At 37.8% G+C, this 24,177-nt stretch overlaps 1 protein-coding gene across 3 annotated transcripts in view; it reads right to left on the minus strand.

The window, feature by feature from the left end:
• Positions 1-230: 230 nt before the first annotated feature.
• The window catches only part of LOC115955814 (E3 SUMO-protein ligase SIZ1-like), a 33,153-nt gene continuing 9,206 nt past the window's right edge, over positions 231-24,177 (minus strand). For 2 of the 3 annotated variants that reach the window (XM_031074171.1, XM_031074173.1), the window contains 11 exons: positions 21,313-21,381; positions 11,905-11,983; positions 11,549-11,624; positions 10,180-10,253; positions 9,952-10,053; positions 8,609-8,770; positions 7,409-7,513; positions 7,240-7,320; positions 6,008-7,139; positions 4,346-4,735; positions 231-940 (listed from right to left, as the gene is read on the minus strand). In XM_031074171.1, the coding sequence (XP_030930031.1) occupies positions 4,596-4,735; positions 6,008-7,139; positions 7,240-7,320; positions 7,409-7,513; positions 8,609-8,770; positions 9,952-10,053; positions 10,180-10,253; positions 11,549-11,624; positions 11,905-11,983; positions 21,313-21,381 (2,020 nt within the window). In that variant the 3' untranslated portion in view covers positions 231-940; positions 4,346-4,595. The remainder of the gene's footprint in view (positions 941-4,345; positions 4,736-6,007; positions 7,140-7,239; positions 7,321-7,408; positions 7,514-8,608; positions 8,771-9,951; positions 10,054-10,179; positions 10,254-11,548; positions 11,625-11,904; positions 11,984-21,312; positions 21,382-24,177) is intronic. The other variant, XM_031074172.1, reaches the window with a different exon arrangement.

Raw genomic sequence — 24,177 nt, forward strand, 5'->3', positions numbered from 1 at the left:
AGGCTGCCACGAAAAACAGCGCTCATTCATGAGTAAGCCTGAAAAAGGATAGCTCTCTTATATCATGCATAGAAATGACAAAATGCAGAACATAACCATACTGAAGGGACATCACTTGAAAGGCCTATTATTAGTCTATTATTGTTATGTCCAACCATTCCAACAGGTAAATTTCTTGTCTCCCTGATTTCGACAACCACAAAAACTCAGCAGAACAAAACACATACGCATCTTGTAAAAAAACAAACATATTTAAAAAGAAAGAAGAAGAAAGACTTTGATACAAGGGATTACTACCAGCACCAATTCAATCAGAGCCCAAGACTGAATTAGAGCAGATATCCGTACAAATAAGATAGAAATGACAGCTTAATGTATGAAATCAGCCATATATATACATCATAAAATTCTACAACATACAGATACCATAGCAGCATTTTCTCGTTGCTAAAGCTAAACCCTCACCACTAAACAATGAAAATTGCAATGCTTCCTGTTTGTTGCCCGTCTCTTTCGAAAATTATCTTGTCAAGAATACAGAAATACATCACATGCTTTCAAGGATCCTTCAACACCCTAACTTTCCCTGGCGCCCAAAAAATTGGTGAACACAAGAAACTCGCATGTTCTTTTGTAAAAGTCAAAATTCGCACTTTGATAAGAGCAAGTGCATAATAATTATCAACTCTGCGAATCAACACTTTCTATTTACAGAAGAATCTTGTCATACAGTCTCATGCTAAAACATTTATAGGTTATTTACTTTAGTAGGTCAAAGGGGACAGGTTACAAAGTTGAGGTTTCCCACAATGTCTGAAGGTTTTGCAATAAATTGGTCCCCTTTCCTTGAAATAAAAGGGTATATTTGCAAGTAGGAAAAGTCACCTGCAAATCTTCAATACCACTACTGCACAAGAAACAGAAGAAGAATGTACTGTACCTGACAGGAGGAAAAGAAAACTGACGTTAGAGTCAAAGTGATTAAACCAACATGGTCAAAATTTGTATAGGTAATAAATAGGTCCTCTGCTTGGTAGAATGTCAGCCTATTTAAATACTAGAGATTTTTTTTTATAATATAACAGTTGATGCATGAAATATTAGACTACAATAATTTTTTGAATAAACATTAGTATTATATATAGCAATTCGTGGTTTCTAAAGGTCCTAGGCAAGCACGGTTTGTTAATTACATGCTTGCTTAGAACTGGGAAATCAGACCAGTCCATCTGAGACCTGTACCGCAGGTCCCTAGGAGGGATTAGTTACACCCTCAAAACCGTTCTACCAAAATAGATGAAAAAACCCACTTGATCCAGAGTTGAAACCATCAACCTACAAAACTGTCCATGGGTAAAACTGTCCATGGGTGTTGCGGGTTTGGACATCTTTTTTAACCTCAAAATGCTGGTGTTCAAACAAAATTTTCCCCCCAAAAACACTTAGACAATGATAATATATCACACAAATCTAGACCCTCCCTTTGTTCTGAAAATCGATCATCACAATGCCACAGCCCCACTGCGTCTTGGAAACCCTAAAATGACCAAGTCCCAATCACTGATCACCCACTTTGCCTTATGTTTCATCATCATACACCACCACGTGAAGCTTTTATTTTTGGGGTCACAGTTAATTTGGTCCCTTCATTTTGGTAAGAGTATTTTCAATTTATGATCAATTTAGTCCTTACAGTCAACAACTAACAAAAAATGCTTAAATGACTAATAGTGTGCACATTTTTTTTATAAGTGATAAGTTTTATTGACATCAAAAAGGGACACCCTAGCTTGGTTTATTGATATCACAAGAATCAAGAAAAACAAGAAGAGAAGGGAACGATTGGTTTCACAAAGCAAACACCAATCCAATAAAGTTCTAAAGAAAAATAGCTTGAGGTCGGGTATGGATTTCTCATTATCTTCAAAACACCTACTATTTCTTTCCTTCCAAAGATATCACATTAAGCAATGGGGAATAATTATCAATATATTCCCATTTCAATGACTACCAAACCGGCCTAGCCAGCAAGCTACAATCCCCACAACTGATTGTGGCAAATTACTCCAAATAAACCCAAAACCATAGACCACAAATCCATAGCAACCAGACAATGAAGAAAAAGATGGTTAACCGATTCACCATTACACTTGCACATATAACACCAATCCAATATCCAAATATTCCTTTTTCTCAAATTGTCAATTGTCAAGCATTTTCCCAAAGCAGCAGTCTAAACAAAGAAAACTACTCGAGTAAGGATCTTTTGCTTCCAAATGCTTTTCCAAGGAAAACAAAAATCAATAGAGCCCGCTAGAAGACTATAATAATCTTTAACCATAAACCCCTTATTTCTATCTGGTTTCCAACACATCTTATCCTCCCCAAGCCCCCTTACTGAGAAGCCATATATTGTAACTATGAAGCTCGACTCAGCCTCCATTTCCCGAACATGAAAACCCCTAAAGAAGCTTACATCCCAAAAAAGGACCCTATTGGTGAACTTCATAAGCTCAGCCACACTTTCCTCCTTTATCTTTGCACTGTTGGCATGTCTAATGCTGACGTGTTTAAATTTTAGCGTCCATATCAGCACTTAGATGGCAAAAAATACAGCCACATCAACGTTCATAAAATAATTTCTTCTTCTTCTTCTTCTTCTTTTTTCAAATTTTATTCTTTTCTTTATTTGTTTTTAAAAAAAATTCTTGCAATTTTCTTGGTAACTAAACAGATTTTCATTTTCATTTTTACTTTCTTGCAATTTCTTAGTAACCAAACAGTATTATATGCAATTAGGTTCACCACCTCAAACCCAGATCTACCACCACCGATCCCAGATTACCACCACCTCATCAGTTCAGCACTACCACTACCCCAATCCACCCCTACCAAACCCAAATTACCACCACCTCAACAGTCTAGCACCACTACCAAACCCAAATCCACCACCACCCAACATCACCACCTAACCAAACCCTAAAATCAAATTTCAACCACAACTCAGACATATTTTGAACCATCAAACAACCCATACTCCCACACCATCACAGATCGAAGGAGAGACCAATTAGGTGAGTCCAAGAAAAGTAGAGACAAAAGGAGAGAGAAAGGTGACCATCTCAATGGTAGCTCATGGCGATGAACGGCGAGGAAGGATATTGACTGACCAACTTGGTCCTTCTGGGCTTCATCAACAATGGAGGTGCGAGTAGATGGACAGGACAAAAATAAATGACTTTGAATGTCCATTGTGAGCCAGAGAATTGTTGGCTTGTTGCTCATTCGGTGTTTGTTTTCAAAAAGATAGTCTGAACAATATTACAAATGTATTTGATGAATGTTACAATACTTTTTCTGAGTTAATGAGTGTTAGTATTATGGCTACGGTTTTATTATTCCCATACAAGGAATTAGTTTTTAATTTAATTTTTTCTTTATAAGCTGATGTGGTATTGTTTAATGTTGATTTGAATTTCTTCTTATTATTTTAGTAGCCACATCAGCAATAAGCATGCCAGCAGTACACACCATTAGCCATAGATATTTTTAGTTAGTGAGTTAACGGTAGGGACCAAATTGACTGTAACTCCAAAATGTAGAAACCAAAATAGTGTTTTCGCCTTTATTTTTATAGTAACTGATTATGCACGGGTGATTCCAATAAGGAAAATTTCTATCTTTCTGTCATGTGTTGCCAATCATATTTGTAAAAGAGCATGTAAAGAATGAATATATGCATATGCAACAATTGTACAACAACAAGAACAAAGTCCTAATCTCAAATTTTTTGAAGTCAACTACGGATTCTCAACAAATTAGTCAAAGTACCATCATTCATATGCAACCATGGTACTCTCATTAAATCCACACACCAAAACAGAAGAAGAAGTTATGAATAATATGTATATATAGCAAAATATGTTCCAGCAGTACTATAATATAATTAATGGCCAGTGTGTAGAAAACCCGGAGCTACATACAATTTGGAAAGAATTTTCTAATATTAACTATTACAAGAATTTTGACATGAAATTTATTCTATTGAAAAAGAGAGACAGTACATAAGAACAGACCAATAATAACAACAACAACAACAACAACAACAATTTAAAAAAAAAAAACTTGTGATTTAAAGCTTGTATAATATTGTTGGTCAATGCTTTTAGATTAACATATCTCATAACATTAACCAATAAAATATTTAGTGTACATGTTTACTAACTTCATTCTTTTATATTTCACCACAATATCCAATGAATCATATCTACCAAAATCTATCATTGGGATCTTGACATATCAGCCAAAGCTAAAACTTTAAACCAAGATCATAAGTAGGGCTCACCTGTAGATAAAGAAGTTCCTGAACTGCCAGTACTACTATAATGCACAAGAGAGAATACAATTGACATCATGATCACCAACGTTTGCGTGCATCATATCTACCAATAAAATATTTGCTTCCCCATTGGAATTAAAGCAAGGCATGAAACAAAGAGCAGGATAACTGCCATCTCTCCAAGAAAATACTGAAAATAAATAAGATTGCCAGTGGCTTCCTCTATGTAACTTCAAGCAAGGTCCAGTTTATCTACTCAGTCTGAATCTATTGAGAGACAAACTCGTTGTCTCACAGACCGTGGCTGGCGAGGGAAGGAGAAAGGGCCATCTGAAAATTTCCTACTACTTGTTCTATTAGACCCAGTTTCATCATTCCCATGTGCATTTATAGCAGCTGCAAAGGACAGAATTAACTAAATGATAATCAAAGATATAAATTTATACCTATCAAAAAAAAAAAAAATAATCAAAGATAAAAGTAGACGGAAAATGCTAACACTGCAATCAATTTTACAACAAAAGGCTTACCAACTGACATGGCAATGAATGTGATTATGCCAATTCAACAACATAATAAATTAATGTCTAAATTACTTTTTTGTAATTGATGATAAATTAACTTGTAAGCTTATGTAGTAAAATTTGTACTATCCTTAGCATCACTCAAAAAAGGAACAAGAATGTAAGAATTGTCAACCAAGGCACATAGAAAACCCATCATTCCTAGATTTTGATAATTTTATAACATAAATAAGGTTAGCCTCATTATTCCATGGATATTTGAAAACTTTAGCATTTGAGAGACTCTGAACTAGGACAAAATCCCATCTAGATGGGGTTGCTAAAAGCGTAGAGAACATTCCTTATCCCTGAACTAAACAAAAAGGCTTTATCCTATAAATAGACCAGGTAACTATAGCTTCAAGGGAGAACTAGATAATTTTTCTGTCTGATTCTTTGTAAATTTTTAAGATTATTAGCGCTCATCATCGTGAACATGAAGTAATCTTCTTTTTGAATAAAATTCTATGACCTATCAAAGAAAAGTTGTACACCTGTCATGCTACTCATGCAGGGAGCAGAAAACCTAATTTAAGGTAACATTTCATCCAATCTCCTCTACCAAAAAGTATAATATTACAAGCATCCTATTTCAAACTGATCCGCCCCAGAAACACTGAAACGCATCCATTAATAAAGTCTGAGATGGAATAACATTTTCTTATTAACTTACTGACATGAAAGTGATATGTACAGATATTTTTTACAACCCTTAAATCTCTATGATATAATTATTAAAAAGAAAGACAGCTATAGCACAAGTTAACATAATTAGCAATTCAGTTTCATTTCAGTTCAGGCCCCTGAGGAACACAAAATAAAGTTTTTGACTGAAATTCTAAAAATACTAAAAATTTCTTATTGCCAAGAGGTGATAATGGTTAAAATATAATGAAGACGTAATTTTGAAAGATTCAAATCATATGAAACCTGAATACCTTTTTTTATATAAGTAATAAAAATTTTACTAACTCAAAAGATTTGAGTCTCCTAAAGAAAAGTATAAAACTTGAATTCCATTATGGCATAAAACTTTTTTATAGGTCCATTATGGTATAAAATATTGCTTTCAGAAATGTAACATTTATTAGACAAAGCCTTCTACCTTCATTTGAACCACTCTGGTTTCTCAAATCTAGTCCATTTGCAGCTAGAGACACTGCAGGAACCTCAACATCACTGTCAACACCTTCTTCGCCTTTTCTTCCAACCCTAAGAGAAATCCAATCCTCAAAACCATTTGATGCAGAATGTTGGTGGTCCCTATTAGCTTGCTCCAACATATCAGCTGGTTGATTTGGAAGGAAATTTTGAAGTGAGGGGTCCTCATTAACAAATGCCAAGGGATTCTCAACCAAACCATTATCTATTTCATTATTGTTATGGCAAACGGAAGAATTTAGGACCTGTCCGCCAGAATTTACAGTTAACCTTGAAGCTCCCCCAATACAGTTCATTGGTGCTGAAGAAGAAATTGAAGTATGCTCCAAATCAATAAAAGCATCTGAGACATCTGAATCAGTGCCAAAAAGTTGGAGACCAGGACCTGCTTGAGTACCTGAAGCATATGGCCAGTGTGAGAATCCAATTTCATTGCCATTGCCGTTGCTGTTGCCACTGGCATTGCCATTAAAGAGACCCAAACAAGAAGTCTCGTCTGCATTAAGAGCTGAATCTTCCACAAATGAGCACAAACGGTCATCCTCTTCTTCTGAATCACTGAGAACTATGATGGCTGCATCCTCTCTTAGTGCAGGTCTACCATTTAAAATTCCAAAAGCAGGGTCAGAATTATGAGGAATGGAATTGATCTCATTTCCATCAATAGCACAGATATCAATATTCCCACCACGGTCCTGACTAATACTTGGGTTTTCATCATCTCTGTCACTTCCAGTGGAACTGCTGGACATCATTATCACATTCAGGTCACTATTCTCACAATTTTCTTCTTGATTCCTGGAGGAGAGGACGATATGCTGATGCTTGCTAATTGTAACCCCATTGTGATTCTTCTCCATACCTATTTTAAGATTTCTATGTTCTTCTATAACATCTTCCTGCTTGATCTGCCTTAAGGATTTCAAATTGGAAGTAGCTTCATCTTTAGCAATGTAGAGAGAACCATCAGGGAAATGCCATTGAGCAAGATCACTATATTCACCTCTAGTCTTTGCACTCCAAGAACCATCAGGCTTCACATTGATCTCCGTCATGTCTTCTCCACAGTTTCTCATCTGTCCCACCAAATAAACAGTAAATAATGTTTCTTATTCTATTAGTTGTCACAAAAACTATAAAACTCAAGAATTTCAGGATGTCAACTACAAGGACTACCATAGTCGTAATGCGATTGAAATAAGGGTCAATGATGACGTCCTCCAAGGAGTAGTTCTTGAGGCAAATAGGACATTGCCACTGCAACCACAGTAAATTAATAGTTCATATTTATGAAGTTTTACATAAAACAATTACAAATGATCATTGAAAATTGCAAACCACTCACCTTCCTAGAGCGTTCGTTTAGCTCCACCAAAGTTTCAAGATCAAAACAACCCATGTGGACACAAGGTTTAAATCTACCAGCTACCTTCATTCTAGAGCCACTCATCTGTGAAAATGAAATGAAGACAATTCAGGAGGCAAAATAACTAACGAGCTCTAAATTGCACATATATCTACATTAAACACTTCATGGATTTTCTCATAAACCAACTAGAACACAAACAGTCCTCATTATACCACTTTCATGAAACACAATCACACCAGCATGATAATGGTTTCTTAATAGAATCAGAATCAAGCTGGTATTACATTTAGAATAACGTCCCATATGATTCTGCAACAATGATGGCCTCCTTATGTGTAAGGATACGCAGTTCACAGCTGATGACTAAAGGCACAGCAGGTAAACAGACATCAGTTTGAGTATGTAGAAAGATTTTGATATCTTTTTGGCTGATGAGCACATAAGATGCCAGAGAATGGTCCACTTCCACTCTGAGGCTGAGGTGATAACTGAGGTCAGCAATTACCTGATAGTATACCTTAGCACACTTATATGATCCTACCCTTTCATGGCCTTAATAGGCCACAGCAAAACATATGTCATACTTGTTGAGTCCAACTGTTAGAATTATGTGGTTAAATAATTAAATTTACCATCTCCTAATAGCTTAAGTTTTGGGAGAATCGGTAATTTAACTTAGTATCAGAGCAAAAGGTCCTAAGTTCGATCTTTGTCTCCTCCACTTTACCTTCCATTTAAAATCTCATGTGTTGGGCCTCATCTATTAAAAGGTAGTTTGAGCACACACATGAGAGGAGTGTTAGAATTATGTGGTTAAATAATTAAATTTACTATCTCCTAATAGCTTAAGTTTTTTGGAGAATAGGTAATTTAACACCAACTACCATTCAAATCAGAACCTATGCTATTTAACAAGCATTAAAAGATGTAGGAGCTTTTCCAGGTCATGAACTTACATTCCCAAGTTTATTAAATGTTCAAAATATTCAAATTTTCCTCAGAATAATCAAAATTAGTAAAAAGCATCATTAAACACAGCACACACAGCAAAGAGCTTCATAACATGAATATACTAATTGTGCATGAACATAAAATCACTACAAAATGAAAATTAAAGAGGAATGGAGCACAACAAAAGCAAATGGGTTAGATGAAGTAATAAAAATTATCACTTACAGGGCAGCGAAGATTAACTGTAATTGAATCAGCAATGACTTCTACATCACTATCACTATCGTTATTTGCTGCAGCAACCCCACCACCAGTACAACGACGAACACGGGCAAGTGCATCCTCAATAAGCTCACCATCTTCTTCTCTGGGAATCAAGTTGAGAACCTAGGCATTGATTGAGGAAAAAAAAAAAACTAATTAGTGAGATGGCACTGAAACCTAAATAGCACAAAGAAGAAGAAAGATAAACAAACATGGAATTAGGAAATGAACTTCAAGAAGCATTGTACCAAGGACTGAGATTAGATAACACAAGTTCACTACTTACAAATATATTTAGTGAAAAGTTACAGTTTACACGAAGATATGCAAGAATAACTCCTAATAACTTACATAATGAATATGACTACTTACAATGTGTAAAAACCCACACATGAGACCAATCAAACAAGTTTCAAATCAACAAGGATTGCAGCTGATCAAGCAATCTCTCAATACCCTCAAAAGTTTGCTATTATATTCCTCCCATACTATACATCAAACATAACAAAGTAAGGTTCCAAACTTCCGAGGAGTTTTTCCCAAACCAATTCCTCCACCCACAAGATAGGTCCACTACCATTGACGGCAACACCCAATGAGCCCCATATAGCTTAATAAATTCGCTCCAGAAAACATATGCAACATCACAATGGAGCAACAATTGATCCACTGTATCCCCAATGTACTAACACATACAACACCAGCCAACTAAAGAGAAGCTCATCTTGATAAGATTATCATAAGTAATAATCTTACCCCAAGCTCCTGTCCAAACAAAGGACACTCTTTTGAGATTATGCCAAGGCATACTGATTTAAAATCTGAAAATCAGGCAGTAAATCTTCCATGAAATTTTATAATAACAATACAGTATGATGATGAAGATTTTTTTTTTTTTTTTTGGATAGGTAATGATGATGATTTTTTATATTAGTAAGCTATATACGTGGCTGGTGGGTTTAAGAGCCACAACAAACCCTCCACCCATTCACATGGGAGAAGAAAGTGTGAGCTCAATGGCACTGACAATGATGATTAAAAAAAAATAATGAGAAAAGATCATTCGTTAGTAAACTTCTAACAGCTGGACAATTAAGAATGTCAACATGATTAAAGCAAATGTTAGTTACAGAGTTAAGTGTCAACATAATGAAAGCTATCATTAGTTACAGATTTAAGTGTTTTCCACAAATGCACAATCCACATGATTCGTTGACCGTGCTAATCAACTTCCATCATCATCAGAATTCCATGACAATATGATTTTTTTCAGGTATCAGCTCATGAAAGATGGGTCAGGGTACCTGTTGAACACTAAGCCGCTGCACAAGTCTGATGCCAAAGCAAAAACCACGAGCATCGCATCCTGATAACGAAATATTATTAATTCCTTCGTATACTGTGATCTGAAAGGAAAAAACAAGATATTAAACTTAACTTCAGAGGGGGGGGGGGGGGAACCGAAAATGAAGAGGAGTATCAACTATAACATCATCAAATACATCAGCATATGAAAAAGGAAGATTACTCACTAATGCGCCATCATCACGACCATTAGCACCTAACAGCTGTGATCCAGGTCTATTAACTGTCCTAACAGTAATACCTGTAAAATTATAACAAGAACAAAACCATGAAAACATTAAGTCAATGACAAGAATTATTTTACTACGGACAAAGTTTGGCTCCAACACCCACTAAAAAAATTAATATCATAACATATTTTGAAAATCTAACCATTGGATTGCACGTTTTTATATTCTTAGCACTCATGTCAAATTTCATGCCAATAAGATGTTATTTACTATTCAATCCATAAACTAATTTTTTATGCATAATCTTATATTACAAAAAAACTTGATATTTGAACATTTGTTGAAAACATAGCTATTGATTTTTTACTTATATAAAAATATAGCTATTGACCTTTGATTTTCTTGAAATTTTGCGAGCATGAAGGATATGAGAAGAAAATGTAATGTAAAAATGGATTTGTCAAAATTTATATCTGATAAAAAGATATTGAGTGGAGTTGGAACCATGTTTGGAGCCAAACTTTGTCCTTTTACTACATTTAAACCAAAACCAACATGTGCGTATGGGCCAAACTAGCATGTTATAACAATCAAATTAATTCCAGTTTAGGACCAAGTAACCCAAAAGTCAGGCTGAACCTAGTGTCATGGCCTGTGTTCAACCCACTGAAAGGTCCAATTAACGGAATTGACAAGTCACATGAGTGATCTTTGCAGAGGTATACAAAATTAACCAAATTCAATGAGTTTTGGTGAGTTAGCACACTGAAAGGTCCAATAAAATAAACTGACCATCTGAGTGGCCAGTCCACCAATTCAAACAGCTGGAGAACTCCAGGATTAATACCATTACAGAAAGCACACTTTAAAAGAAATAAACGCTAACTAATCAACATACATGGTTAAGAAAATGACTAAAAACAAAGGGGTTAGTTACAAACTTAACTCCAATTCCAAAGCTCTCAACCATCGTTGGCTCAGATCTTAAGGCATATGCCTCAAGTGAAGTACTTGTGGAATATAACTTACTAAAATCTCATAAGCAAGCCATGGCAGAGGTTGTACCCTTGTAGTTCATTTCAAGGCCTGGCCTCAAGGACCGTCTTAAAGCTTACTCCACTTCGCCCCCACCCACCACTCCCCACCCCTTCTCCTTCCCTTTTCTCTTAAAATCACTAGCATATTGTGAAGCTTTTCAAAGTAATAGTCACAGACTGTAATTCCCAGAACAACAGATGTGCCCCCTCCCACACCAAAGAAAAAAAGGGAGAAAGCAGAAAAGAAAGCTGACAATGAGACACACCATTACATTGTAAATGCCAGCCATGCATCATCCAATGAGTAGGAAAAACATCAAGTTGCATACCATTAACCTGTAATTCTGCATGCTGTGGCCACTGCATCCTAAATGAAACATGATCATTGAGAAGTAAACACCAAACCTGTGCACAAGAATGTTTTAGTTATTAAAAAAAAGTTATTATATATAAATGACAAAAGACCACAATTACTTGATACACATAAACTACCACTCTATGGAGAATAATGCTAGTACCACAACAAAACCCACAAATTGCCCACGTGGTGAGTTGTGAGTGGTGAAGTAAAAATGGTGGGTCCATGTGTGTCCACAACTCGCCACACGGGCAAGTTGTGGCAAAGTTGTGGGTTTTGTTGTGGTACTAGCATTACTCCTCCATGGACTATCGAATTGAAACAAACCTGAACATTATATTCAGGATCTCTATCAGCTGTTGTCAGTTGAAAATTTTCATCAACATGCAGTCGCAGTGGATTTGCACTGAAAATTTATTGAAAATAAGGTTAGGATAGAACACATCGGAAGAGCAGATGACTTTAAACAAAAGAACAATTAAAGACTAGGCCTAGTTAAGAAACTAAAAACAAAGTTGACATAAGATATGCATGGATTACTCATTGTTTTCTTGGTCTTGGGGTTTGACTATACTCCAAATCTATCTTAGTGTTGTGTAACAGCTTTTCAGGATTTGTGTGAGTGCCCTTAGTTTTCTGCCTCACCTTCTTCACAATCAAGCTAACAATTTTCTTTTTCTATTTTTTGATAAGTAATAAAATTTTATTGAAGAAGATGAATTAGCATGTGTACATAAGATAGCCTAAAGAATATAATAAATCAGGATTACAATTATTATGAGAGAATCAGAAAAAACTACAATAGAATGAGTACATAAATAGGAACCAAAGCACGATATCCTTTCAAGCAATGATAAAGTAGAAAAGTGACTTCAGTTGAAGCGCCCAAATCTTCATAAGTATATGATTCCTTTCTGGACAATATCCACAGCAGGCATAAGGAGACTAGTTTCCAAACAAAAGAAGATTGTTTGCCAAACCAATTCATCCATCCAAATAGAAGACAAACAACCGTCCTTGATATTGCCCATTGAACCCCCAGACACCAAGAAAACAAAGGTCCATAATGCACATGCAATGTCACAGTGCAACAGCAAAAGAATCCAGTCTCACCAACACTCCTACACAAGCAACACCAATCAACTAGAGTGATTTGTCTCTTCATGAGATTATCATACATCACAATCTTTCTATAAGCTTCTGTCTACATAAGAATGCAACCATTTTCGGAGCCTTAACACACCAAATGCTTTTCCAAGAGAAATGTACATCTCTCGACCTGCTCAATGCCAAATATTAACACACATCAAACACTGAATCTACCAACTCCAATTCTCAATCATTGAAATTTCTACAGAACATGACCATTAAATTCCTGTCTTATCAAAAACTCCAAGTACTTCTTTGGTTGACATATCTTTAAATACAACTTGCTTCTATCCCTTCAAAAGGCTTCTGTCTAATATTTCTTCTATTTCCATCTTCTAATATAAATACCTGGTACCACCAGCCAATGCTGAGTGGTTATGCTTTCTCCTGGTATTGCTGTATAATCTTTACAACATCTCCTATCAACTTTTCAAGTAAGGATGAAGTCTATCTGACTAATGCTTGTCCCACTTTTGAAACTAATCAAGTGTGAATCCCTCTTCTTGAATCAAGTATTAATCAGTATCAAATCATATGTTTTTGTGAAGTCTAAAATAGCATCTCCTGACTCATTTGTTACTCCATACCCCGAACCTCCACAAATTCTTTCAAATCCCTGTCTTTTCCAACGTGACCATTCAGGTCTCCCCCAATATTAATCTTCTCTTTTGGTAAACTTGAAACAATTCTCCATGTCCTCCCAAGATTTTTGCTCAATGGATTCTTCAAACCCTATTTGAGTAGCATGCATACTAACTATGTTAATTGTCTCTTCCTAAAACAATTTTTATTAACAAAATTGTATCTACTATCCTCCTAATCTCAATTTCTTCTTTGAGACTTTTATCTATGATTATTCATACACCATTTCTAATTTTATCTCTTTCTGTATACCATAATGTATATTCTATATATTCAATTTTCCTAGATTTCTCACTTAATCTCTTAGTTTCCATAAACCATATTATGTTTATTATCCCCCTAATCATTGTATCTGCTGTCTATGAACTTACTTGTTAGAGACCCCATCTTCTGAATGCTTATACGAATACTATTTTCCTAGACTAACTTCTTTACCCACAGCTGCCCATCGAAATGCAGGAAACCTTACCTACTAGGCAAAAATGTAGCACAGCTTACAAAGAACACCTGGGCTAACTCTTGCCCACTTTCATTGCATCCACCTGATGCAGAGCATCACTAGCGAGGAATCTCCCATCCTGTATCTAAACAGGATCCACTCATGAAAAATGACTAAATTTTACAGTGACCATCAAACTACCACAACCTCATACTTTGTAAGCCGGAGAAGTATGGCAGGTTAGGTATTCGGTGTTTGAGAAGGTTTAATTCTGCTTTGTTAGGAAAATGGCTGTCAAGATATGGAACGGAGATAAGCTGTGGGATTTAAACAGCATGGTGAATACCAAACTTCTATATACAATACTGTGACACTACAGTCTAAATTAGAAGTTCTTTTTTTTTACTAGGAACTTTGGCATTAACAGATTATGATTAAGTGATGCACTTGGGAATTTGGTTGATTAGTAGATCTATCTGAGAGGCCTGGCTACCTCGAATTAGTCACAATACTTGTGTTTTGTCCTCTGTTGTTATGGGGGGTTCAATTTTCTTTTTCGTTGAATCTAAGACTTTCGAATTCTCAATCGAGGAGGGAGGTACGTATTTCATGTTACGCATTTTTGAGCGAAGTCGGGATTCTCTCCGATCAGTTTTCATGGGCAGAGAAAGCACCAAGCGTTTGCTAGCTATTGTGGAGGATCTAATGTCTACTAAAACATCCGGTAACTTTGCTCGTACCTTTAGGGATAATGAGAAAGTTTTTATTTTGCAATTGGGCGCCAATTCACATGGCAGTTTTTTAATGATCTCGGAACTCATCCATGGCCGTCGGAAAGGACTTCTCGTGGTCCCAGAAGGGAAAGCTAGTAGTGGGTGGCGAGGTTTTGGATTTCATCTAAGGAAAGCAATCGCACCTGGGACACTTGCAACCAAACAGTCTTTTACCTCTGTCCTGAATCCGAGAGTGGAGAATCACAAAACTTTTCTGCTGGCAGCGGCGGAGGGTGATCGGAGAGAGGGTAGTGGTAGCAGAAAAGGAAAGCAATTAATGCCGGAGTTTCAAATTTCAACCGAATCAATCTTGAGCAATAAGAGCCACGATATACGCGATTTGAATGCTGGGATGAAACAAGCTATATCTAAGGCTGAATTGTCGGTTGAGATTACAGAGAGTAACAGCTGTATCAATGACTCACCTTTAACGTTGGATGTTGGCCTGAGATTGGAGCGTGGGCCAGATGGTGAGTGGCAGGTAGTGTGGTCCAAAGTCAAGGAAGTGGGCTGCATAGAAAAACCCAAAGACAAAAACCTTAAGCCCGTTAGCCATTTTAAACCCACAGCTCCCTTCAATGCAAAGCCCAAATTTAATCCCAAGCCCATCAAAGTCTGGAGGCCCAAGTCAAAACAAACTCTTCAAAGCAGCGAGACTCACCAACGTAACTTGTTTTCTGCTTCGAAGAGCTCAGTCAGCGACACACGCAGAGGCGAACTTCCACAAGCTGACTCCCAAAGCTTGTTGAGGCTAGCCCAGTCGATTAAAGCCTCGGACGGTGCCGGTATTGACTTTATCGGCGCCGATGAGCCCGATAATGAGATTCTCGGCTCCAATGGATCCGATACAGCTTCTTTCAGCTCCGATGAGTCCGATGAGTCAGCAAACACCTCCGACGGTGAAGAGAAATTGCACCAAGACATCCGTTTGATACTTCAGGAGAATTCCGGCAATGTTAGCAAGAAATGGGGGAATTCAGATCAGTGGGTGCTTGAACTTCGAGATGGAAGAAGAGTGGCGGTTCCGATTCAAATTTCTCTGCCTCCAGGTGAAGTCACAGAGGTATTGGAAGAGCAAACCCAATTGGCCTTGGTCCCCTTGAAGTGTTCAAATGTTGTGGAGGTGTCCTCAGCCCAAGTTGATGAGAATGAAGTACTTGTGGAGGATTGGGTCTCAGACACTTCAGAGTCTTCTGAGCTACCTAATGTAGAGGGTTTGTCGCCTCTAAGTGTGGAACCACTGGCCTTTTCTCTACCTTTGGCAATGGAAGGGCAGGAAGTGTTGGGTGTGGAGAATCCAGTGAGGGGAGAAGCTTACTCTGAGTGGGTCCAAAGCAGATTTAAAGGGTTTGATAACTTCCTAGGCACGTCCCTAAAAGGTTTGGAAAATCAAGCAACCACCTTTTTATTGGCTGTTGAGGTTGAATTACACCGTAGGGATGCTTTGGAAAAAAAAGCACGTGAGTTGAAGAGTTCTGGAGTGAAAGGTATTAGAGAGCTGAAGGGTCTATTCAGCTCGATTAATTATGGTTCTACTTCAACTAGGCGCAGTGGTATTAATAGGGAGCGGGCTCTCTCTGTTCCTAAATGAATCTGAAGATGATTTCCTGGAATGTCAGAGGATTGAATGAGGCTGGGAAGAGACTTCAGATTCGTAATTTATTGCGTGCATGTAGACCTGATATTGTCTGTTTGCAGGAGACTAAGCTTGAATGGATTACTAGAGGAGTAGTCAGAAGTATATGGAGTTGTCCATATGTAGATTGGTTGTACTTGGGTTCAGAAGGTGTTTCTGGAGGTATTGTATTGATGTGGGATCGGAGGGCAGTGGAAAAGGTGGAAGAAGCAGTAGGGCGCTTTTCTGTTTCATGCAGATTTAAAAACATAGGCGATCAATTTGAGTGGGCTTTTACAGGTGTATATGGGCCAAATTCGAACAAGAGGCGTAGGAAGATGTGGGAGGAATTGACAGAGCTGATTAGTTGGTGGGATGTGCCATGGTGCCTAGGAGGTGACTTTAATATAATTCATTTTCCATCGGAGAGATTAGGGGCTACAACTAGTACTCGGGCTATGTATGAATTTTCGGATTTTATCTCTTCTCATGGGCTGATGGATATACCTATGGAAGGAGGCCTTTATACTTGGTCCAACAATTTCTCTGCCTCTAGAATTGACCGGTTTCTTTTCTCTCCACTTTTGGCGGATCATTTCACTCTATTGGCACAGAGAAGGTTGTCTAAGATACTTTCAGACCACTACCCAATTCTGTTGGAAGGGGGGAGTCATCGGAGAGGTAGAACTCCTTTTCGTTTTGAAAATATGTGGTTGAAGGCGGAAAATTTTGTGGATAAAGTGAAAACTTGGTGGGCATCCTATTTGTTTCAAGGCAACCCGAGTTTTATGCTAGCTAAGAAGTTGGCAGCCTTGAAGTTGGACCTAAAAAAATGGAATGAAACGGAGTTTGGCAATGTCACTTTAAAGAAACAGTTGTTATGGAAGAAATTGAATGACTTGGATGTTAAAGAGGAGACTCAACCTTTAATAGCTGAGGAGAAGTTAGAACAAGTTAATCTCCGTACCGAGATTGAAAAGCTTATTCTTTTGGAAGAAATTAGTTGGAGGCAGAAGTCTAGAATGCTACACTTGAGGGAGGGGGACGCAAGTACAAAATTTTTTCATAGAATGGCTAATTCCAATCGAAGAAATAATGGTATTGAGAGCCTTATGGTTGATGGAACCTTGTCTTCTGATCAAGGTATGATTGCTGATTGTATTACTCAATTCTTTATGAATTTATACTCGGAGCAGCAAGTTGTTCGACCTTTTCCAGAAGTCTTGGTATTTCCTAGGATATCCGGTGATAATGCTGATTGGTTAGATAGACCCTTTGAGGAGGCAGAAATTTTGGATGTCATACAGAATTTTAATGGTGACAAAGCTCCTGGACCTGATGGGTTTCCAATGGCCTTCTTCCAAGCATGTTGGGGTATTCTCAAAACTGATCTTATGGCTGTATTTCACCATTTTTTTGCTAAAGGTCAGTTTGAGAAAAGCTTAAATGCAACATTCATCACTCTCATCCCTAAAAAAAATCCAGCAATTGAAGTCAAGGATTTTCGCCCCATCAGTCTTGTTGGGGGGGTTTATAAAATCATTGCCAAGGTCTTAGCCACCAGACTTCGCACGGTCATGGAAGATATAATTTCTCCTTCTCAAAATGCATTTGTGAGGAACAGGCAGATTCTTGACCCTGTGCTTATTGCTAATGAATGCCTCGATAGTAGAGTGAAAACTGGTTTGCCAGGGATACTTTGCAAATTAGATGTTGAGAAGGCTTTTGATCATGTCAACTGGGGTTTTCTTATGCAGTTACTAGAACGGAGTGGGTTCTCTGCTAAATGGAGGCAGTGGATTTTCTTTTGTATATCTACCGTTCGATTCTCTATATTGATAAATGGCACTCCTTGTGGGTTTTTTGAGAGCTCCAGGGGGTTGAGACAAGGAGACCCTTTGTCCCCTTTGTTGTTTGTCTTGGTGATGGAAGCCCTTGGGAGAATGTTGGATAAGGCTGTCCATGATGGTCACATGTCAGGTTTTGCTGTGGGTCGTTTAGAGGGAAGAACTTTGGAGGTGTCCCATTTGCTCTTTGCAGACGACACTTTAATTTTTTGTGATGCTGATTTGGACCAAGTTTTGTTTCTCCGTATGATTCTCATTTGGTTTGAGGCGGTTTCTGGTCTGAAGATAAACTTGGGCAAGTCAGAGCTGGTTCCTATTGGTATGGTGCATAATCTTGACTTATTGTTGAATGTCCTTGGTTGTAAACAAGGTACCCTTCCAATGAAATATTTAGGCCTTCCTTTGGGAGCTAAATGTAAGGATAAATCAATTTGGAACCCAATTCTGGAGAAGATAGAACGGAGATTAGCAGGATGGAAACGTTTGTACTTATCCAAGGGAGGTAGAGTCACTTTAATTAAAAGCACTCTATCTAACTTACCCACATATTTTCTATCTTTATTTCCTATTCCTGCTTCTGTGGCTAACAGAATTGAGAAACTTCAGAGGGATTTTTTATGGGGTGGCATTGGTGATGAACCAAAATTCCATTTGGTCAAATGGGCTACTGTTTGCACACCCATTGCTTCGGGTGGTTTGGGGATAAGAAAGGTAAGACCTTTTAATGAAGCTCTACTTGGGAAGTGGCTATGGAGATTTGGGATGGAGAGGGCTGCTCTTTGGAGGCAAGTGATAGCTGTGAAATATGGCTGTGAATGGGGAAGTTGGTGTACTAGACCTACTAACGGTCCATATGGTGTTGGCTTGTGGAAAAATATTAGTCGGGGATGGTCTACTTTCTCTCGACACATTCTATATGAGATTGGGGATGGGTCTAGGGTGAAATTTTGGCAAGACCATTGGTGTGGTGAAACTTCTCTTGCAGTCAGCTATCCTGAATTGTTTAGATTTTGCCGAGATCAAGAGGTTAGTGTGGCTGAGGTTATGAAGTTTGATAACGGAATCCTGTTTTGGGATGTAAGTTTCTTTAGAGGTGTGCATGCTCGGGAACTAGAGGCACTGGCCAGTTTCATGGATACCATATATGGTGTCTCGGTTAGAGGGCTTGGTGAGGATAAAATGTGCTGGAAGTCCGTTAGAGAGAAGGGATTCACAGTTAGGGATTATTACAATCTCTTAGTGGGCCCTACTGACTATTGTTTTCCTTGGAAAAGCATTTGGAAGCAGAAGGTTCCTTCTCGAGTAGCTTTCTTTGTTTGGACTGTTGCTTTAGGGAAATGCTTAACGATTGACAATTTACGAAGAAGGAAGGTTTGGATATTAGATTGGTGCTACATGTGCAAGTGTAATGGGGAATCGGTTGATCATCTTTTTCTTCATTGCCCGGTTGCAATGGATATGTGGGCTATGGTGTTCGGGTTGTTTGGAGTGAGTTGGGTTATGCCACAATATGTAGTGGGGCTTCTAGCATGTTGGCAAGGCAGTTTTGGCCGTCATCGAAATGGGTATATATGGCTTATGGTTCCTCATTGCTTATTGTGGTGCCTTTGGAGGGAGAGAAATAGTCGGTGCTTTGAAGATAAGGAGAGATCCATATCAGATTTGAAGCTATTTTTCTTTAGAACATTAATGGATTGGTTGGCTGCGTTGCGGAACCAATCCTTTCCATCCTTTCTTGATTTCTTAGATTCTTGTAATTTTTGTTCTTGATTGTTTGAACCCTTGTACACTCCCTGTGTACTAGGGTGTTCCATTTTTTGAGATCAATAAACTTTTACTTATCAAAAAAAAAAAAGATATGGAACGGAGAGGGGTGCCCTTTGGAGGAGGGTTATAGAGGCAAAATACGGGAATGAATGGGTAATTGGTGCATGAAACCTGTAACAGGGATGTATGGTGTTAGTCTGTGGAAATTTATTAGAAGCAATTAGTTGAAATTTTCTAAATTCCTTCAATATGATGTGGGAGATGGTACTTGTGTGAAGTTTTGGGAGGATGTGTGGTGTAAGGATTGTTATCTTAAGGAGGCTCTTCCAAATTTTATTGCATTAGTCAGGCATGAGATTCTTCCATCTCCGAGGGGAGGCTACAATGGGATATACAGTTTTGCTGACCAGTGCACGATTGGGAATTAGAATCCTTGACTTTATTTATGGATTTGGTCTATTCCACAAATGTGCGGGGTATTGGATCTAACAAAGTTTGTTGGAAGCCAGCTATGAGTAGAGGCTTTGAGGTGCGAGGTTATTATCTCTCTTTACCCTACTACTGTCATATCTTTTCTTTGGGAAATGGTGTGGCAATCGAAGGTACATCCTAGGGTAGCTTTCATTTCTTCGTCTACCTCCTTAGGTAAGATTCTTACTACAAATAATCTTCGAAATAGGCATATTCTAGTTCTTGATTGGTGCTATGTGTGTAAGAGCTGTGGGAAATCGGTTATTCATCTTCTTCTTCACTACCCTATAGCTTATGAATTGTGGACTCTGGTCTTTTATTTGTTTGGTATTTATTGGACTATGCTGCGCAAGGTTATTGAGTTGTTAGATTCATGGCAAGGAAAGTTCAGTCAACATCGAATTATAGCTATTTGGAGGCTTGTACCGCACTGTTTGATGTGGTGTATTTGGAGGGAACAAAATGCTAGATGCTTTGAAGGCTGTGAACAGTCTATTCTCCAGCTTAAGGTTGTTTTCTTTTTTACTCTCCTTAAATGGAGTTTAGTGTTGCTGACATATTCGTGTTTTTCCCTTCCTGTTTTAATTGATTATTGTAATATGGGTTCTTGATTCTTTCCCCTATAGTACATTTCCAGTGTACTTGGGTTGGCCTTTTTCCTTTTTAATAAAAGTTTTTTCATTATCCATCCAAAATAATAATAATAATAATAATAATAATAATAATAATAATAATAATAATAATAATAATAAATTGAGTTTTATAATTAGGAGCTTCTTGAATCTTTAAACATATTTCCTCATTTCTTGTCTTATCTTTCCTTATATTTCCATTTATACATCTTAACACACTCATTTTCTGGACATGACATGCAACAAAGTATAACTCATAGAATCTAAAACCCGCTAAATTTTTGAGGTTATGGGCACATCTTTCATGCAACTACTAATGCAAAGATCCGAAAATAAAATTCAAATGTTAGACAAAATTCAAATAAGTGACAGAGAAGTAAATTAAGGAACTTGAGCTCACCCATCAGTTGGAATACTCGAAGCAAATAACTTCTTAGGAGGTAGTAAATGTTTGACAGTCACCCAGAAACTGCAGATGGACATATTTTGTAAGAGTAAAAAACCTTGCTTAACCATGAAATAGCAAACTCTATTATAGAGATACAAATTTAGCATCTGTTTCAGTCCAGCCTTTTTGGCTAAGCTTATAGCTTTTTAAAACCTCACTTTTTCAAAGTACAAGCATATTTAAGCATACATTCAGCAAAAAGCTATATAAGTTGATGCCAAACGCACACTTAATAAATAAATAAATTAAAAATAAAATAAAACAAACAAACTACTACATACACTTAAGGTAAGGACTCCTAATTTCTTTTTCTTTTTTGATAAATAAGAGAGATGTATATTCAAGAAACTACCCCATGAAAACATAAGGTAGGGCAAAGAGTACAGAGAAAGAAACAAAAAGAAGAAGAAAAAGACTAGAAAACAAACGGAAAACAACAAAGAGCTAATTACAAAGAAGAGAACTAAGGAACAAAGGGAGAGAGTCACTAGAGGTGAGTCCCCAAGCCCTAGACCAATCAAAGAGAGAACCACAAAAATAAGCAAGCAATTGGTCATCAGATTTGTCCATGTCCTCAAAAGTCCGCCAATTTCGCTCCCTCCAAATACACCACATTAGGCACATCGGAGCTAAATTCCAAATGCTAGAGGAGTGCTTTCCAAACCAATTCCACCAACTGAAAAGCATATCTGCAACCGATCTAGGCAAGACCCAAGAAATCCCAAAGGATCTAAACACCAAGCTCCACAACTGATAAGCTTTTTCACAGTGGAGAAGCAAATGATTCACCGTCTCCCCATTACAACGACACATAACGCACCAGTCAACAAAATCAAAGCCTCTACTTCGCAGAATGTCTCCTGTAAGAATCTTCTCCCAAGTTGCAGTCCAAACAAAGAAAGAGACGCGCGTAGGAGCCATAACCTTCCAAATACCTTTCCAAGGAAAGATAATAGGCAAGGGGCTTCGAAGCCTATCGTAGAACAAGCGTATGTTAAAATCTCCTTTCTTCGACAATTTCCATATCATACGGTCACCTTGTTCAGATTGAGGTAAGCTAGAAGCCAAGGTGTGAAGGAAATCATCCACATCTCCCATCTCCCAATCATTAGGATCCCTAAGTAAAAGAACCTTCCAGCTTCTTCGTGCCTCGGTCCCCAACCGTTCGAGAGACGATGCCACAGAAGCCTCTCTATTAGTGGCAATCCCATACACTACCGGGAAGGATAGGTGGAGAGGTAAGTCCCCACACCACTGATCTGTCCAAAACTTCACTCTATTCCCCTCCCCTACCTCAAACCGGATATATTTGCTAAAAACCTCCCAACCTTTTTGGATACTTCTCCATAAACCACATCCATGAACACCCCTACCTAGCTTAGAAGACCATCCCCCCCACTCTTCCCCAAACTTCGAAGCTACGACCCTCCTCCAAAGACGAGTCTCCTCAACCCCATACCGCCATAACCATTTTCCTAATAAGGCTCTATTAAAAGTAGTTAACTTCCTTATCCCCAAACCTCCATTCGCCTTAGGAGCACACACCTTATCCCACCCCACCAAATGAACCTTCGAATCCCCCCACAAGAAGTCCCTCTGGATCTTCTCAATCTTATTAGCCACATGCGAGGGGATAGTAAAAAGAGATAAATAGTAAGTAGGAAGACTAGAGAGCGTACTCTTAAGAAGCGTTAGTCTAGCTCCTTTTGACAAATACAACTTCTTCCACCCAGCCAACTTCCTATTAATTTTCTCCAAGATAGGATTCCAAATAGAAGGGGACTTATGGGAAGCCCCCAACGGCATACCAAGGTAGGTCATAGGCAAAGACCCAATCCGACAACCAAGAATCTCTGCCAAGGTGTGAACATTATTAACCTCCCCTATTGGAACCATCTTACTCTTCAAGGCATTAACCTTCAAACCTGTCACAGCCTAAAAACAAAGGAGAAGCATCCGCACATGAAGGATCTGCTCTATTTCTGCATCACAGAACAGGATAGTATCATCCGCAAATAGAAGATGCGAGACACATTCCCCTTCACCCCGTCTCCCAACAGCCTTAAAACCCCTGATCAAGCCAGCACCTTCAACTTTTTTCAACATCCTACTTAAGGACTCCTACTTTCACCAGATGGCCAAAACCCAAAACTACTGGAACAGGTTGACAAGATATATTAGAGGTTTATACACACACACGCACAAGTTTTATATGGTTTTGAAGTTCAATTCATTACTTTAGGGTTAAAATAGCATTATTTTCATATAATTCCAGCGTAAAGTTTTATTTTTGGGGTTAATTTCTTTAGCTATTGTTGGTCAATGTTATTCTAAACTTTCTAACAGTATTGCAGTCTTTCATTGGATTTTTAATGCAAGAAGTGCAAAGCAATTTTTTTTTTTTTTTTTGATAAGAATAGTTTTATTGAAAACAGACTACTTCATGCCAAACAAAAAAATATGCACAAAGAAGCCAAAAGGATTACAAAAAACAAAAGATATATGTACAAGAAGAGAAAGACTTTATAAACATTGGAATGAACTCTCTAGACGTAAGGCCCCAAGCTAGAGACCAATTAAAAGAGGTGCCTACAAATGAAGCTAGGAATGAACTCTCTAGACGCAAGGCCCCAGGCTAGAGACCAATCAAACAAGGTGCCTACAAATGAAGCTAGGAGTAGGTTGCTCGAACTCTCCGAATCCTCAAAAGTACGACTGTTACACTCTCGCCAAAAGTACGGAAATCAATTTATTTAATTAAGTTTTATTAATTTTGGAAACCAATAGTATTTTATCTTAGGTATTTAATAGTTGATT

This window comes from Quercus lobata, chromosome 8, assembly GCF_001633185.2.
Source record: "Quercus lobata isolate SW786 chromosome 8, ValleyOak3.0 Primary Assembly, whole genome shotgun sequence".
In the NCBI taxonomy this organism is placed as follows: domain Eukaryota; kingdom Viridiplantae; phylum Streptophyta; class Magnoliopsida; order Fagales; family Fagaceae; genus Quercus; species Quercus lobata.